Raw genomic sequence first — 18495 nt, 5'->3', positions numbered from 1 at the left:
GAGTTAAATGCCCAGTTAAAAACCTTACGTCTGTATTCAAGGTCACACTAATACATCTTCATTTGTTTACATCATATATGCTTATATAACAATCAGGCATTGTTTATGACACAAATGCAATAATATGATTGATAAAACTTACCTCTGTTATGAGCAGAAATACAAGGAAGTTGTGATACAAGAACTTCATCACACACGTGGGCGCCGATCAGCTGTAGCATTGTTTGTTTATTGTTCCCTATGCCGTTGGCAGACAGTTGTAGCTATCGACCTGTGGCTTTCTGTGTGTACTTTTAGATGAAAACGGATCAATAATCTAAATGGTAAACATTTTTATACCGACGGTGACTATAGTCGACTTTCGCAACCTGGCGCAATCACTCCCGGCGACTATAGTCGAGTACCGCAGCCAAAGGGTTAACTGACACCCTCTCCCCCATTTCTGCCCTCATATACTCTTTACAAAGCCATCCTCATTCATTCTCATCACATCTCCAACCCATCTCAGAGCACCATGCAGCACCCATTCAGCCAATCCTTAATCCACCCCCTTTGCTGTTACACACATACTCAAGATATCTAATATAACAGCAGCCAAATTGCTAAGAAACCATTTGATGTCACAGGAAGCATTTCACAGAGTACCTTTATTGTGCCGGGCATAGTGACTTGATCTGAGCTACCTAACAACCTGCCTTCATGTACACCTCATCACCTAAAATCACAGGACCCCAAGATTTGACCCTGTTATCCATGATTCTGCCCACTCTTGATCTGACCTAATGCATTACACTCCACCTAGACCCACCCCCATCTCTTCCAACCTCCCAGACCCTTCTGTAACTCATTTAATTTTATGCTTGTATTTGTATCATGGAAATGATCAGCTGAAAGGCTGTCAAGAGCTAAATTAATAATTTATTGTTGTGATTATTATTATTATTACACACACACACACACACACATTTATTCAAAGTTTATTCTGTGGTCAGCTAAATCAAGTAGATAGCCCAATTGAATAATGTTGTAGTAAATGCACGTGCTCAACCCATACTGGCTTCTTACAGCAAAATGACTTGCGAGCAGGTGAGGTGTGCATACAAAGAGTACTCTACTTCATTTTCACTGAAATGTACTTATGATTTTCAGCCAGATAATGCTTCTGAGAAATGTGGGATTCTTGAGTGGATTACTGTCAAGAATTTCATGTGCCATGATCACCTCAACTTTGAATTTTCTCCAAGCATCAACTTTGTGCAGGTTAGTGTGAACTTTGCTGCAAGTATATTGTCCTATTTTCAGGTGTTTAGAGGTCTGGACTTACAGGAGGTTAATATAGCCAAGATCAACTAGAATAGTATAATTTATAAAGGTTAATAGTTAGGGATTACTTTTTATTTTATTATCTACTGAATGATCATATTTGTATACCTTACCTACTATAGTCTGTTCACTTGAGCTAGATTCCTGGCATCTAGGCAGGTTGGTAAGCTTGCAGCTGATTGGCTGCTCCGCTCTCCCGCTAACGCTCATGTCGGACCACATCTTCCATGCTCGAGTGAGACATGTTTCTTTAGTATATGCCATAGCTCACCTCACATATGAGCTAGCCAGTTTTGGTTGACACCATCAGACTGCAGTGACTGGAGAATCAAGATGTATTGTAAAAACTCAACAAAACAAAAAAGAAAATGGTATTACGATGAGTTGAACCGTGACTATGTTAAAAAATGTTTATAACATGTTTTAATTATGCTCACTAATTTAAACAGTTGTTTATTGACTGCAGAAATATATTATTATGTTATGTAGAAAAATCTCTCATGAACACGATAGTGTGATCAGAATGCAGATAAAGCTCCACATATTGAAAACACAGGGTTGTTTATAGCAACATGTCACTGGCCGCAACCATCACGGCGCGCGTGACACTCATTTTTTTTAACATCATCATACAGCTTGTCTCGCGCCGTGATGGTTGGGGCGAGTGAAATGTTGCTATAAATAACTCTGTGTTTTCAATACGTAGAGCTCTAACTGCATTCTGATCACACTATCGTGTTCACGAGAGATTTTCCTATGTAATGTAATAACATATTTCTGCAGTCAGTGAACAACTGCTGAAAACAGCGAGCATAAGTTAAACATGTTATAAACATTTTTTTAACATCTTCACGGTTCAGCTCATCGTAATAACATTTTCTTATTTGTTTTGTCGAGTTTTTAAAATACATCTTGATTCTCCAGTCACTGCTGAGTGATGGTCTCAACCAAAGCTGGCTAGCTCGTATATGAGGTGAGCTATGGCATATAATATAGAAACATGTCTCACTCGAGCATGCAAGAAGTGGTCCGACATGAGTGTTAGCGGGAGTGCGGAGCAGCCAATCAGCTGCAAGCTTACCAACCTGCCTAGGCGCCAGGAATCTAGCTTAAGTGAACAGACTATAGTAATGGCTCCATTGAGAAGCATAAGGCAGTCACTCATTTCATGTTGTTTCATTGATTATCTTTCTCACCCCATACCAGGGAAGAAATGGGAGTGGAAAGAGTGCCATCCTCACTGCCTTGGTGGTTGGTCTTGGTGGCGGGGCGCGCTTCACCAACCGAGGAAGGAGTATGAAAGGTGAATAATATAGTATTCAAGCTTTGATTTTTCACAGACTTCACTAGTAAGAGTTTATTTTTATGCACAAGATGTAAAAGGATTTGAGCTTCACCATTTGTTCACTTGTTTAATGATTGTGAAGCAGAGATTCTTAGCATCATTGTTTTTATTGCAATCAGCATGGTAATTTTCATCATATCCTTGCTGTTAAGCACACCTTCATAGCACCCAATAGCAACATCTTGACACAGACTCATGACTCTGACTCCAACATCACAGCCATGTTTGTTACTTTATATCTTTCCATTTGTGTGTTTTGTTTAATCCATCTCTTGTTCATTTCTCAAGGATGATTTAATCTTAAAGCTCAAAAATGAAAAAAAAATTGTAATTGGATAATTTGTAGGGTGCAGTTTATTTTTCTTTTAGCTCTCCTTATTGATGTTTTCTCATGATGGTAAAAAATCTGCATATTGTAACATTCATTGTACTCATTGTGTCGATGTTCTTATTATTTATTAATGTATTTATTTTATTTTGGAAACATACACTTAGCAGGGTTTTTTTTTTTTTTCTTTTCTTTTTTTTCAGAATTGGTGAAGCATGGTAAGCAGGTAGCTATCATAGAAATAGCTCTTAGAAACTGTGGAAAGTATCCTTTCAAGCCTGATGTTTATGGGAGGACCATCATAGTGGAGCGCAAGATTTTGGCATCAGGAGGTGGAACATATAGACTCAAATCTGCCAATGGTAACTATAACTGATACACTATACCTATCTTGTGAATAGCTAACAGTTTTCCAAAAGCTGTGTTTTGACATGTCCTAGGGAGCTGTAAAAAGTATTATTCTAACAACTGTATGTGGCTCATCTCCATCACATTTGCCCTTTGAGCCTGTGATGGGAAGAATCCATTATCCCGGGACACAGCTAGTGTGAGTCAAGGAATGCCACAGTTTACCTTTTATGGATTTCTCCAGGTATCCATTTATTGACCAGCCCAAAAGGGAGGACGAACAGCTATGTAAGCTGCACGTCAACTGCTCAGGCTGGGATTCGAACCTGGGCCCACGGATTTGTAGCCAGGCACATTAGTCACTGCTCCATGGAGGTGCCTGGGTGAGAGTGTCCTATTAATAAACACAGTCAACCAGTAGCAGCAAATTACAATTGGTTCAGTGCACTAAATGTTCAGACTACATTGAGTGTTTAATATAGCCTATCAGGAAGTGTCTGGGTCCCCCATACCCATTAAGAGCACTGTTCCCATTCCAATATTCAGGGCTGTCCAAGAGGCCCTTCCAGAGGGCCTACAGGCATTACAGGTAGCACTTAGAAAGAAAAAAAACTACTTTTCAGCTTGGCCTGCTTTGTTTACACTTTGCTTGAGTGTCACGTCTGTTGTGTAGCAAGTGGAGGCAGCAGGCATTTTTGTCTTGTTTATTATTGTTGCTATTATTATGATTAGCTACTGTTATGACCCACATTGCCACTATCTGTTTACTGATACTTTTACTGTCATCATTTGCTGTTTCACTGATGTGCAACACAATAGTCATAACATCATCATCATCATCATCATCATTTCATCGACGCCTGCTCCTAGGAGCTCCCACCGGGGGATGGCCACGGCAGAAGAGCTTCCAACTTTCTCTATCCAGACACTCCCTCATAACCATCTCTGGAGTTGCTTAATTCATCATTACTGGATGGTCCTTCAATATCTGATACATAAACATGCTCCCTATAATGTCTTCAGTTTACTCTCTGAGACAAAAGTTTTATCCCTTTTATGATTATTATAATGATAGTTATTTTCACTGTCACTGCTCAAACTTCCTTCACTGTACTCCCTACAACATTCTTTGCTCGTCACAGACAAGTTTGAATCAGCATCACTCTCTTTATGATGTGTGTGACGACATTTCCATGTAAAAATATTATTGATTGATCATATCAGTTACATTGTTTACTGTTTAGCCTCCTGTAACCAGTGCATGAAATTACAGAACTATATGCAACTCTTAGTCATAGTAACATTAGTACAGCGCAACAATGTAGTGTTGGGAGGGGCCCATTACATTGTGTTGGCAATGAGGTGGTGTGACACTGTTAAGTGTACATGCCTTCATTACTAGTATCATTATTTATGTGGATGCAATTACAAATGGGCTACAGGACAGTTGGTATCTACAAGGAAGGAAGATTTGGGAAGGATGTTGGAGCATTATAACCTGCAAGTGGACAACCCAGTCACTGTACTAAATCAGGACATGTCCCGATCATTCCTCAATACAATGGTAAGTAGCCTGGTATTTTAAGCTTTGAAAGATGAAGGTGAAATGTTGAGAGGGTCAGCAGAGATATTGAAGGAAGTTCAAGGCAGTGATGGTAGATGAGACAGCAGATGTGGTACTTTACTCTGAATTAGTCAGTTTTTTTGCACTCTAGCTCATTCTTGTGCAATCCAAATCCCTTGTACAAGAGTTAACCAACATCTTCATTCTTTCATTCCTTTCAGTGATAAATTCTGGAGCATCTTTTGTATTTTCTCCTGCCTATGACCTTAACACTTTCAAGACACCTCTCCATCTGATTTTGACCCTCTTTTGGGTATTCTAGGTACACGTATACTTGTTGGAACAGTGCCAGCAGGCTTTTTTTCACTCAAATCATTGTTTTGCCCTTGAGCTGCCTCTTCTATAAATAACAGTAAATAAAAAGTATAGGCTACAAGTTGCACGAAAGTATGACAAGGGAGAGTGCTCAATTTACATATGGTGTCAAAGTCAAAACTAAGTTTGTGGAATAATAATTCAGAGGAATGTGTCATGTAAGGTGTAAAGGAACAGGGCAATAGAATATAAAATAAATAAAGTACAAGTGAATTTTTTTGTGAAATATAGGAAATATTTTACACTATTTTCAGGATCCAAAACAACTCTTCAAGTTTTTCCTGAAGGCAACACAGCTGCAACAAATGCAAGACAATTATATTGAGTTGGAAAACAGCATCAAGAGCTCATTGAAAATTATTGAGAGTCGAAGAAAGGTGAGTAACTCATGTTCTCTCATATGATTTATTTATAGCTATAATTGCAGAGTGCAGACTTAGGGCATATGCTGTAGGATTTTCGTTTAAAGTATGTGTCTTTGGCAATTTGTGATCACTGAATGGCTCTAGTTTCTTTTTGAAGCTTCAGTGTGGGGATTGCCTGTGTGGTTAGGGATGTGTAAAGTTTACTTATCATCAATATTTGGTTTTGAGGCATTTCCATCCTTCCAGGCCCTCCCTGATCTGGAGAAGGAGGTCGACGAACAGCGATCCCACTATGAGTTCAGTGTATCCATCAGAGAAAAGAAAAAAAAGCTTCAGGACCTACGGCATGAATTGGCTTGGGCAAATGTAAGTGGAAGACTTTACTCTTGTTGTATCAGAGCAATGCTACATATTTTCCTGCATATTAAAATGCTGCTGTGTTCCAGTTTTCCTTCCTTTCTTCATAGGCAAAATATGGATCTGCTGCAGTAATATTTGGATGTGTGAATGTTTGGTACATGGCCTTTCTGTCTCCTTTACCTATGGGAGTGTTAGTGATTTAGGTTTTCTCAACTTGGTTACTCACCCTTTCTCCCACAGATTATTTATAAGGAGAAAGAGAAGGAAAAAGCTGAGAAAGCCTTGGCAGACAATGAAGCTGCTAGGACTAAACTTAAAGGAAAACTTGATATGCTACATAGGATGATTGATGAGGATAAGGAATTAAATAGGTACGTTTTACTCAACTGGCTGTTTCCTTTGAATCTTCCATTGATTTATATATATTTGATTTTTTAAAAATTTTGAAAAAATATTTTGAAATTTTACTTCCTTGAGCTAAACCTTTAGCAGGGTGAACCAAGGGATGTGATGTACTGACAGATATATTTGTGCTCATTGTCTTAAGTATTATGGTTCTCTGACGGCCAGAATTTTGTGATATTTATTACAGGAAGGCTACTGACAACTTCAACAAGGCCACTCAAAATTTAGAGGTTTTATTAAAAGATGTAAAAGATGTTGAGAAGAAAATGAAGACCATAAAGCAGGAATACAAAAACAAGCAGAGTGAGGTTAGTGTAGCTGAGAAGAGGGTGCGTGGCATCAACTCTGAAATAGCCACCTTAAAAGCAACCATTGAGAAGGATAATAACAGGTAATAATCTGTGTTTTTTGTTCTCCTTATAGAATATGGGATGTTGCATTGTTTATGGGTTATAATTTTCTCTCACTATTCAATCTGTCAGAACTTTCCCATGTACCTTTCCTAGTTCATGCAGCGGACATTGAGTAATTACAAGTCTTGCCCAAAGTTTATTGACTAATTTGTATTTGAATAAAAATATATATGTTGAATAAGCTGACAAAGTAACTTTTGACACTAACTTGTTCTGATGGCAAAGTGTATACTGTTTGAAACTCCAACCAAGTTTAGTTTATCATAAGCAGAAATTTATGACTTGTTGAGAGTTGATGTGGTGGGAAGCATCATGACAGTAGACTGAGTATGTATTGACCTCCTTTTGTTACAGTCAACAAAGAAAGTGGGCAGATGAACGAGCTGAGTGGCAAAGGAAAATTGAGGAAGTTAAGAACCAGATTGAGGAATCACTTGGTAACCTGAAGACAGAGACCACTCATTACCAAAACCTGCAAAACACACTGGATGTTAAAAAATCTGAAGAAACCCCACTGGTTGTCGAAGGAAAGGCAATTCAGAGGCGTCTGAGTATGTATTTCCTTTATTTTATTTACTCCCATCACTGGAAGCATTTCATCTTAATCAGTAACATAGGTGAGAAGAGTTTGGTGGAGAACATTATCTTCATATTAGTTCAGTTAATAGAGCCACTGATGGTAGTTCATTTTAATTTTAGTGTTTAACCCGTCTGCTGTGATTGGTACGGATTTGGCTTTAACTGGTAGCCTGTTAACATATACTCCCAGGTCTTTCTCTGCCTCTATGGTGGATAGTGGAGTGTTTACCATGTGGTATTGGTATGCTAGATATCCACCCCACCCCACCCCACCCTAAGGTGCATGACTTTACATTTTTATTCATTGATATGTAGCAACCACTTTTTGTTCCATTCCTGTAGCTTAGTGATGTCTTCTTGTTGGAAATCTGCAGTCAAGGGGTTAACTGATTATTGTGTTGCAGATGAATTAGAGAGGGAGCTTAGAGGACTGCAGGGGCAACAAGGAAGTCAGCTCACTGTGTATGGCCAGTGGGTGCCGCAGCTGTTGAAGAAGATAGATGCTGCTTTTGCAAAGAATTTGTTTAAGAAGAAACCAGTTGGCCCTATTGGTAATGATAATGCTGTGCTGTTTACTTTGTTCCCATGCTAGAGTATATATCCACAATATCCACTCTGCAATTGTAATGCTCTCATATTTCATGATTTCTGCTCCTATTCCATCAACTCCAGGGTCCTTTTCTACATTTCACTTCTTCATTGCCTTCTCCATCTCACCCTTTCATCTCCTCTTGTGAATATGGTCATTCTACATTAATCGTTACTCCTAAACAGTTAATTTCTGCTCTCCCTCTCCCATTTGTCATCCATTATGAATTCAAAATGCTTCCATACCATTGACATTGGACTCAATAATCTCATTGATAAATTTGCTGACAACACAAAGATTAATTATTTGGTCCTCACTGACGAAAACAGATGAAGTCTCCAAGATTTGCATAAAATTTCAGCTTGGTCCAATAGATAGGAGATACCCCATAATATAGATAAGTGACAGGATCTTCAAACTGATACAAAAAATAAGAGGTTTGATTATGAAATGCGTAGTGTTAAACTCAAAAGCATTCAGTGTGTCAAAGACCTGGGTGTCAAAACCACGTCATACCTCAAATTCTCACCGCAATGCATTGACGCAGCAAACAAAGTGAATAGAATGCTGGGCTTCATTAAGAGAAACGTCTCATTCAAGAATATAGATGTAATACTTCCACTGTACACTAATCATTACAATATGCAGTATAGACAGTTTTTGTCTCCCCACCATGCAAAGGACACTGCAGAATTAGGTGTGCAACATAGGGCTACAAAGATGATCTCTCCCATGTGTAACAAACCTTACAGCAAAATGCTTTCATCCCTTGATCAGTTTTTTTCTCAAGAAATGTAGCCTCTGAGGAAAACTGATCAAATGGTTAAAAATACCCTGTGGTTTTACCACCATTACCATTAAATTTGAGGTGACCTATTTGCATCAATTCTCATTCCATTCTTAGACTTCATATCTTCATTTGCATTACAGGAGCCTTCATAGAAGTGAGAGACAAAAAATGGGTTCATGTAGCAGAATCTGTGCTTGGAAACCGGATCACAAGCTTCTGTGTTGACAATCAGCAGGATGAGAGAGTCCTCAGCAATCTAATGAAAGAGGTGGATTTTATGCAGCAAGGCAAACCTATTGTGACAGTAGCCAAGTTCAGAGAAAAGGTGAGGCCTCCTTGTATGTGGATAATTGTATTATAAGGATTCATTCAACTTTGCATTATCCTAAAGAAAGGATGGTAGGAAGAAAATGGTATTGTAAAACCCTCCTTAGGATGGCTTTATTTTGCAAGAAATTAAACAAGATGGTGAGCAGTGGTTGCTCTTTTATATGTTTATATTAAACTGTATTTTTATTTGAGTGAGATTTTCTGGTACTCTCCTTCAATTTTTTTTATTTTAGAAAAGCATATGAGAAGCGTTGTACCCATTTGTTGGCTCCAGACACAGAAAAGTCATTTTTCAATTCTGCCCACTACTTAAGTGCCCTTTGTTTCTCAGCTGGGTTGTGCAAATACTAAAAGATTGAGACATTAAAGTTAGCAATTAAATTATTATTCACTGAACTTTAGCATTTATGAAGATGTTTCATTAAAAAAGGTAAATAGAATGCATTAGCCACATGCAGTAAAAATGATTTGTTTTTCTTTGGTTTCAGGTTCATGATGTATCCAGATTTGAGACCTGTTGCCGTGACTATTCTTCTTTGTGGTCAATGCTCAGCGTTTCTAACACTGTAGTGGCCAACACCATCATAGACCAATTGCAGGTTGAATCCATGCTTCTCATTCCTACTGCTCAAGAGGCTGGTCGTCTGCTCAAGGATAAAACATTGTTAGTATAAAAAAATATATTAAAAAGTGATCTCTCTTCCTCTGGGGGAATGTATTGATAGATAGATAGATAGTAACAAATTATGGAATTGTCACACAAAGTCAACCAAGAGGATTGATGAAAGGTTCTTACTTCTGTATTTTCCTTATATGTTGGGTCAGCAAATGGGAAAGAAATGTTTATTGTGTGTGTGTGTGTGTGGGGGGGGGGGGGGTTACCTAGTTATAGTAAACAAAATAGGAGCTCATCTCTTCTGCAGTCTGCATTTCGTCAGTCGGTCAAAGAGCAGGTGTGGGTTTGTGTGCTTACATACTTCTTTTTCTGAAAATGAAGTTGGGTTCCTTGCTTGATGCTCTGAGTGTTCTTTTACAGGGTACCAAAGAACTGTAAATGTGCATACACACTCAACCTGGATCTCTACTACCCTGACCCCAACTACCGGCTCTACTCTGGCAAGGGGTCCCATAAAGCAAGGTTCCTGCAAGTTTCTGTGGAAGACAAAATACGGTAAGTTGATATTAACTTTTTTTTACTTGAATTCATTTTCTGCTCTACATAGAAAATATATGGTTGTGTGAATAAGTGAAATGAGGAGCAACAGTACCCTGTCCTCAATAAATGTGTCCTTTGTTTATTTGTATTTGTATCTATGTATATTGTTTTATTTATTTATTTTTATTATTATTATATGTATCTATATATTGTGGTCATATAATTATTCAACTTTGAACTTTATGGCTTTTATTGTAACCCATTTGCCCCATTTCTCACAGGGAAGTAACAGTCAGCAGAGATGAGTGCAAGAAGCAGCTTGAGTCCCTGGTGAAACAGACTAAAGAAGGAAAAATGGAAATAAAGAAAATAGAGGATGAAATTTCAGTGTCCAACAAGAAAATGAAGCAGCACCAGGTTTGTGGATAGTTTACCTGTAATTTTATGTTGATAGAACATTGCCTGCCATTGACAGAAACAGTTATTGGAGTTTATAAGTTTGTTTAGATTTTTCTAATTACCCAGTTTGGATAAGTTTAATTCTTCTCACCCCACCAAAGGACATTTCTCATCATTTTATGTTGTTCATTTCTCTCAAAAACAATTGATAGCAGCAGTCTGGCTGCTGACTTAATAGTGATCAGCAAAGTTAAGTTGTTTTATTGTCTCCCATGATTTTATGCATGAAAGCTGCATTCCTTTTTCTTACACACTATGGTAACAATGTGTAACTTTAAAAGTTTAGCTCTTATTAACAGAATACATACTAGTTATTTATATTAGTTAATTAAACACAGAATGTTTTTGAAATATTAGATACAATACTATTTTGTTACACTACAAAGGATACTTAGTACAGTTCGTCATTCTCTGCACCAGAGCAGCTAAAGACCAAATATTTGTTCAGTATATAAATGTTAAATTAGTTCATTTAACTGTTACCTTATATTTATTTCAGATATATTCCCTCAAAGTTACACAAATTTATCTAGACTTATTCTGGCTCTGGCTACTAAGATTTTGTAGAATTTTTTCTTGTTAGCAGATGATAATTATTAGATCATATGACTGCATAATGTGAAACATGTCGTGAAGCACACGCATGTATGCACATACACACCTGCACACACACACACACACACACACACACACACACACACACACACTAATTAATCCCATCTCCATCTCGTAGAGGAAATTGGACACCCTTCGCATGAAAATTACGGAGTTGCAGAATCAAGACATACAACAACCTCCTGACATTAGCCAACTTGAAGATGATGTCAAGCAACAGGAAGAGCTCTTGCAAAAGGCCCAAGCTTCTGTAAGTTGTATGAATGGTTTTCTTCTTCTTCTTCTTCTTCTTCTTCTTTTTTTTTTTTTTTTTTTTTTTTTTTTTTTTTACAATATCAAGCAACTCGTATTTCTTGGAAAAGGTTTTGAAAACAAAATAGCCAACCAACACACACACACACACACACACACAAAATACAACTTTTGAAAGCAATTATACGAAAACAAAGAGACCTACTACAACTTTATTTTGCAAGTAGATGCAGTGTCATCCTCCAAAGACACTGGAATGCTGTCTTTATGGATTCTGTAATTGCGACCTTTTTTTAATGCTGCCGCAGCACAAGGATAGCTCGCCACAGCCCAGTAGCAGTTTACGGGTTAAAGAGGATAGTTTTTCCCCAAGAATTTAAGATGGGGGCAGATTAACTGGAATTTACCTATAATTTGGATTGTTCTACTTTTCTGGATGATGACTATTTTTGGGATTGCTCTAGCATTCAGCACATCTTTGAAAAATGTGGCTGTTGATGCTTTTTTGTTTTGTTCATGTGGTGTCTCTTTTGTGCCATGAGTAACATCTCTCATCCATGAAGTGTCTTTGGCCCCATAAACACTCCTCTCTAGACTCGAATATTGTATGTGCAGCAACCTTCCTTCTTTCACTGTTGTTTAGAATGTTATTATGGACAAACTTTTCATACTTTCACAATTTTTAACTTATGATTTTACGATTTTATACGGTCATTTTATTCGGCACCATATGACCAATGCAGTCACGGCGCCATGATTTTAGTCTAATCAATCAATCCTTCTTTCACTGTTTTTATGACAGACGTTTCATGTTCTCTTCCAGATAACATCTGCTGCAAGGCTGTAGCCGATATATTATTTTATTCATTATACATTATTATGCTATTTTGCCTACTTGCAGAACTGTTCCCATTCTTTATTGTAAATAAGAGTAAATTGCTCATGAGGGGACTACAGTTCTAATTTTCAGCAAGATTTTATACTAATTTATCTTATTTTCCATCGCTAATTAGAACTTGCAAAATTATTGCAGTTGAGTCTTTGCATGTTCCTGTCAGTATACACTTCATCCTCTTCCTCAAGGCATGATATGAGATTTGTGTTATATATAATAAATAATTTTTTCAGGTGGAGCGGCTGCAGAAGGCTATGCTTACAAGTAAAACAAAATTTACCGAAATGAGTGGACAGTTAATTGCGTTGAAAAAAAGCGAACATCTTGCATATGAAGAAGCTGACAAGTGTAAGGTATGTATTTATGATGTACACATCTTTGAAAGCATATTTGAAGTTATGTGGATGTTGATAGGGTTTTGGTTGTAGAAGTGCCAGGTAGAACACATACAGCAGTTTTAAGTTAGATAAATTCAGATTCAACAAAGACATAGGCAAGAATTAGTTTAGCAACAGAGTGGTGGATGAGTGGAACAGGCTTGGTTGTCATGTTGTAGGTACCAATGCCATAGACACTTTCAAGAAGAGGCTGGATAAATTCATGGATAGTGAGGTTAGGTGGAGTTAGGCTTACAGGAGCTGCCTTGTATAGGGCAACCGGCCTCTTGCAGACTCCTTATGTTCTTATGTTTCCAATATTGGCAGAGGAAATGTGGAGCACATAGTAAACATAAGGGTTATTGTATTGTGAATGAAGAATAATGATGTGTTGTCATAGCCTTACTTTTTGTACTAACAAATGGGAAGTCAAACTAAATAAGGAAGATAAACCTTTAAGCCTGGGAGAAAAGAAATGTCAGTATGGCCATTCAGCAAAACATTTCATTATGAGCCATCTTTACCACCACCTACACTGTGGGGGTGGTGGGGAAGAATAACTTAGGTGATCAGTTTTTAGACCTGGGTCACGTATGGTTGATTGCCACTTGTCACCATGGCCTCTCTCTAGAGACCATTTACTCCAATTCAGGGCCACGGGTCACTAGCACTAGTGGCCATACCTAACCAGTGACACTGCACATATTTGGACACTGGTGGCCATACCGTGGTGGACAGGTTAAATCAATCATTGAAATCTTCCTCTACATATGACCAATTGATTGAAGGTGTGAATTTAATCTTTTGTAAACTTTACTTCACATTTTTTTCAGTGCTATTGTATTCTCACTTGTTTGTTCCACTCCACAGAGAGAACTTGACAGAGCTAAGGATGGTGCTGCTTCAACAACAATTAGAACTTATCTCAGTAAGGATAAAGAGCTCGAGTTGAAGGAGACCGCTTTAAGAAAAGCAGTGGATGCAAAAACTGAATCTCTGAATGCCTCATTAAGATCAAGAGAAGGCGTTGATATTGGGCCTCGCATAGAGACAAGAAAGTAAGTAAAGGAACTATATCTAGTGGTTGTCAGGATGGGGAATATAATTTTCCTATCAATACTAATAAGTTACAATGTGAAATTCTGCATTATCCTAAAGTTTACCAAAAATATTGTATTCTTTAATAGGTTGAGTGAGCTTCCTGAACTCATGAACCTTAAATCATTCTTATTAATCATCCACTTATCCACATCCAGATCTGTGGCAGAGTTGGAGCGCCAGTACATAAGCTTGCAGGCTAGACTGAATAAGGAGACAGCCAGCTCAGGTGACCCACTAGCTGTTGCTGAGCGCTACAAGGCCACAAAGCTGAGATATAAGCAAATTAAAGATGACTTGGATAGACATCAGTGTCTCCTCAAGGTATTTTTTACCATTGATGTATATTATAGATAGAAGTAGATATGATCCCATATTTGTTTTCTTTCATTTTGAGTGGGTGGCCATGGCACTTAGTGCCTTTCTTCACCATACAGTTGGTTACTTTTGAAACTAGCACTCATCAGTGAAAATGCCATGGCCTTCAAGAATTAATACAATTGTTTGCTTTTTGGGTAAGAAATTATTCTGAACTAATTATAGTTTTGGTATTTAATCATAAAGGTGCAAATTTTTCCCTTATCTAAAAATGTTATGAAGATACTTATTATAAAATATTTTCAGAAACTAAAAGAGAGTCTGGTTAATAGGGAAGGAAAGTGTTGGCGTTTCTACAAGTGGCTGGGAGTAATTGTCAAGTTCTACTTTAAGGAACACCTTGCAGTACGCAAACTGGATGTGAGTAATAGTGAATTGGAAGTGTTGTGTATTTACCTACTTGTACTATACAAGATTTGAGGAAAGCTTGTGTTTTCTTATCTCCTTACCTACTTTCATGCAACTTTGCTTTAAATTCATGGATGTTCTTATCTCTGATTATTTCTGTGTCCAGACTGTTCTAAGTATGAATGATTCTGTTAGGGAAATCAGACTTCTTTACGTCTTTTCTGCATCTTGTTTTTTCCTGTTATGTTCATGTCCCATTATCCTTCCACCATCAGCAAGCCATGCTCCAGCCTCTTTGTTAGTGTGTTCATGTCCCCTTGGCCTTCCTGTATCCCTTACCAGCAGTCTTCCCAGTCTCCATGAAGGAATAGGCCGTATCTTCCTGCATAATTTTTTTAAACGTAAGTTCTTGAACAGGGAGTCTGACTATCTATTTTGATTACAGGGATCACTAAACATCAACTTGGATGAAAAAAAACTTACCATCCATGTGGAGAAGCCAGACAATTCCTCAAGTCCTCGCAAAATGTATGTATAAAAAGCTTACATTTGCTGATTCGTGTTAATGCAGATCATCCATATATGCTTTTAAAGTGGTGGAGTTGTAACATTTACTGAGTATTTTGAGATATTGAATCTGCATATATCTAATGCTGGGGCAGGAGGCATTTGCATATATATACATGATATTTTTAATGATCACAATCACAGGAGCTTGCAATTTGGTATCTGCCCTTGACTTGGATGCTGAATATTCTTGCAGGAAAGCAAATAAGAGTAAAGCTGCAACACTTGTGGATCTGGCCATGATGTCTGGAGGAGAGCGTTCATTTTCCACCGTGTCATTCATCATCGCTCTGTGGCAGGCCATAGATTCTCCAGTGCGCATTCTTGATGAGTTTGATGTGTTTATGGTAAGTTGTTGGGAAGTAGGCATGTAAAAAGAAATGTTTTGAATCCTGATTAATCCAAGTTCTGCTTATTTCTCTGCGTGTATTAAGTCTGTACAGTATTGTCAACATTATATTTGTGGTTCTGTACTGTAGAGGCAATGTAGTGATTCAAAGAAGGTTATTGGACCATTTTGACTAGTGAGGAGATGGGAGAGCCAGTTTGCAGTCTCATCCTTTTGAAATGTGGGAGTTTCTCACCTTTGAGTGGCCATGCATGTATTCTAACCTACATTTCTTTGTGCTCCATGATATTGACTTTGATTTTCAAATGTGGTGGGTAATCACTTTTCTTTAATATACTTTTTCTAATTCATCAGCATTTGAATATTATATATGTATATTGTATTGTGAAATGAACCACTGCAAAGGCCTCAGTCGCAGAATTTAGTGTCTACCATATTTTTTGGTGTTAAAGACGCACCTCTTTCCGAGGTATCTTCAATGAAAAAGTCTCTTTATTAATTTGTTCAACCTCAGCATGATCTTTAGTTTTGCATACTTCATAATAAATACAATAACCCATGATAAAAAAAGCCTGGTGCACATTGCAACACAGCACAGGATTCAGTTATTTTCAGTGAGTAAATCACTGGAACTGTCAAGGACTTCATATTTATTTTGGATGCTGACTGTGGATTGAAGTAAGCACAATGCAATCAGCAGCAATTTTCCCTAATGAGCTTGATAATGTGCACAGGATACATACACAATCAAGATTTGAAAGTAGGAGTAGAGAATTGTCAGATATGAATCATTTTACTAAATTGTTCTATATTACAGGATGTGATTGCCAGGAGCCGTGCAATGAAGATGATGATAAGTGCTGCAAAAAAGAATAACCAGTACATCTTCCTCACACCCCTCACCCTCAGCCTGGACACCAGCAAACTTGACAACTGTGTGATCTTCAGGTTTGTGCAATATCAGTTCACTTATCTTAAGATGCTCACTGCATATATCCAGATTTTTGTTGCACAGCATAAAAAGACATACATCGAAAACTCCCCACATTCATTGACATCCTCATGCTGTTCTAGAGGTTAACAAAATTCGTTAATCTCCCTTTCCATAATGGTGTTCATGTCACCATCCTCATTATTTTTATGGTAAAGAATAAGGAAACACCCTAGTATTGTAAGCAATGTATTACTTCGTCATTGTTTTGTGAGCTGTAGGAATGTTATCTAATACACTAGTTTGTGCTTAGCTCTGCTAGTGAGAATTTTCCTTTACCTTACATTCTCTAAAAAGCAGTAGGATAATACAAATATGCTCATGAATTAATTGTCAGTTTACTATTGTTTTATTGTAATAGATTTTTGCCACCAGACACCAAGTATTTTGTGATTGCTTGTGGTGTTCTTTGGTTAAGGTAGGTTAGGGAAAGTTTAGGGTAACTTCAAACACCTGATTCCCAGCACCGTATGGTATAAATCTGACCTCACTTTGTTGTACAGAAAGTCTCATTAGTAGAAAGTATATATGAATTTCCTGTCAAGACATATAGTAACTGTTTGGGGTTTTGTTAAGTTTAGGGTATCTTCAAACACATGATTGCTAGCACCTTATGGTATATATCAACAGAAAATAACCTCATTTTGTTGTATAGAAAGTCTCAGTAGTAAGGAAGCATATATAAATTTTCTGAGTCAAGACCTATGGTAACTGTTTGGGGTGTTGTTAGGTTAGGTTAGGTTATCCAGAGGGCGGCATGTGCCTCAATCCTTTAACAATCCTGCCTGTGCCACCACTGGGCTCAGGGACATTCACTAGCAGCCCCTTAAAACTGAAGTCTAAAGCAGTAACAGTTACCTCAATCACACAAAAAAAGCCTAAAGGCACAATAGACAAACTTGTAAATTTTTCTCAGATCTCAAAATTCCCAGGAATTTTACAATCCTACCAAAGACAAACACTAAGTTAGAAGTTTCTTTACAGGATGCCTGACCCTGAAAGACGTGAAGATGAAGAGGCCGAAGGTACTTGAGGAACACCAAAAACTGAATTGTGTTGGCTGGACTGATAATTAGTCTTTGGTTTATAATTTTTAAATAAACCTGTGTACCTGGTATGTCAGTACAATATTTCCATGATGTATTTTGAAACCAATTCTGTACTAAATGATTTTTGCAGTTATGATTTTTTTTTTTAAAGTTTTCAATAGTGTTACTATCATCAACATCATATCCCTTGTCATTGTCAGTCATAGTGATACAGCTGCTACGGGCAGCAGAGTTTTTAAGGTGGTTGAAAGAGGCAGGGGGAACAATAAGTTAATCCTTAAGCAGCACCTTGCAGCCACTTGTAATGTTTCTTTCTGCAAAAATCATTTACTTGCTAAGGAGCCTGAATATGCTTCGGTACTTCAGCTAAGTATTATTAGATGTATTGTTGACATGATGATGGACAAGTCAACAGGAGCTGCAGATTACTCAAGTCATTACCATAAACAGTGATGTGGCTATTGGTATCAGCTTGAGCCAAGCTGCATTGACTGGCAACATTCAACTTCATACTTTCATTTTGTATCATAAATGATCATTGTCAGCCTCATTTATCTTAAGTAACATTTCCACCTCATCACTGACCTACTCCTCACTTGGTGTATGTTTGAAGTGAGGTTCAAGTGATGATGGAAGATGATAACCATCATTGAGGCCACTTTATGCATCTTCATTTGTACTGTTATTCTTGCATTGTATTTTTAAATAAATGATCAGAAAAACTCCAAATATTTTTCCGAATTTTTTATCTTTTAAAGAAGTTAGAATTATTTTACCAATTTGCATTGTAGTGGAGACTGGAAGGGAATGAGGTGAAACAGACCGATGAGAGGCAAATGGATGTCAC

General features: G+C 37.6%; 1 protein-coding gene across 5 annotated transcripts in view; it reads left to right on the top strand.

Annotated features, from left to right (window-relative positions):
- LOC127008877 (structural maintenance of chromosomes protein 6-like) overlaps window positions 1-18379 on the top strand; it is a 74432-nt gene extending 56053 nt beyond the window's left edge. The window contains exons 3-25 of one of the 5 annotated variants that reach the window (XM_050881315.1): window positions 1150-1260; window positions 2530-2626; window positions 3200-3358; window positions 4787-4908; window positions 5538-5660; window positions 5895-6014; window positions 6249-6379; window positions 6601-6804; window positions 7181-7377; window positions 7810-7956; window positions 8925-9109; window positions 9603-9778; window positions 10151-10285; window positions 10552-10687; window positions 11463-11594; window positions 12725-12844; window positions 13739-13926; window positions 14125-14290; window positions 14591-14704; window positions 15138-15220; window positions 15456-15606; window positions 16426-16556; window positions 17584-18379. In XM_050881315.1, the coding sequence (XP_050737272.1) occupies window positions 1150-1260; window positions 2530-2626; window positions 3200-3358; window positions 4787-4908; window positions 5538-5660; window positions 5895-6014; window positions 6249-6379; window positions 6601-6804; window positions 7181-7377; window positions 7810-7956; window positions 8925-9109; window positions 9603-9778; window positions 10151-10285; window positions 10552-10687; window positions 11463-11594; window positions 12725-12844; window positions 13739-13926; window positions 14125-14290; window positions 14591-14704; window positions 15138-15220; window positions 15456-15606; window positions 16426-16556; window positions 17584-17632 (3177 nt within the window). In that variant the 3' untranslated portion in view covers window positions 17633-18379. The remainder of the gene's footprint in view (window positions 1-1149; window positions 1261-2529; window positions 2627-3199; window positions 3359-4786; window positions 4909-5537; window positions 5661-5894; window positions 6015-6248; window positions 6380-6600; window positions 6805-7180; window positions 7378-7809; window positions 7957-8924; window positions 9110-9602; window positions 9779-10150; window positions 10286-10551; window positions 10688-11462; window positions 11595-12724; window positions 12845-13738; window positions 13927-14124; window positions 14291-14590; window positions 14705-15137; window positions 15221-15455; window positions 15607-16425; window positions 16557-17583) is intronic. The other 4 variants (XM_050881317.1, XM_050881316.1, XM_050881318.1 and 1 more) reach the window with 4 other exon arrangements.
- Window positions 18380-18495: the final 116 nt, after the last annotated feature.

The sequence above is a fragment of the Eriocheir sinensis genome, chromosome 39, assembly GCF_024679095.1.
Source record: "Eriocheir sinensis breed Jianghai 21 chromosome 39, ASM2467909v1, whole genome shotgun sequence".
Lineage (NCBI taxonomy): Eukaryota > Metazoa > Arthropoda > Malacostraca > Decapoda > Varunidae > Eriocheir > Eriocheir sinensis.
The sequence above is the reverse complement of the archived record's forward strand: the minus strand, read 5'-3'. Positions and strand labels throughout refer to the sequence as shown.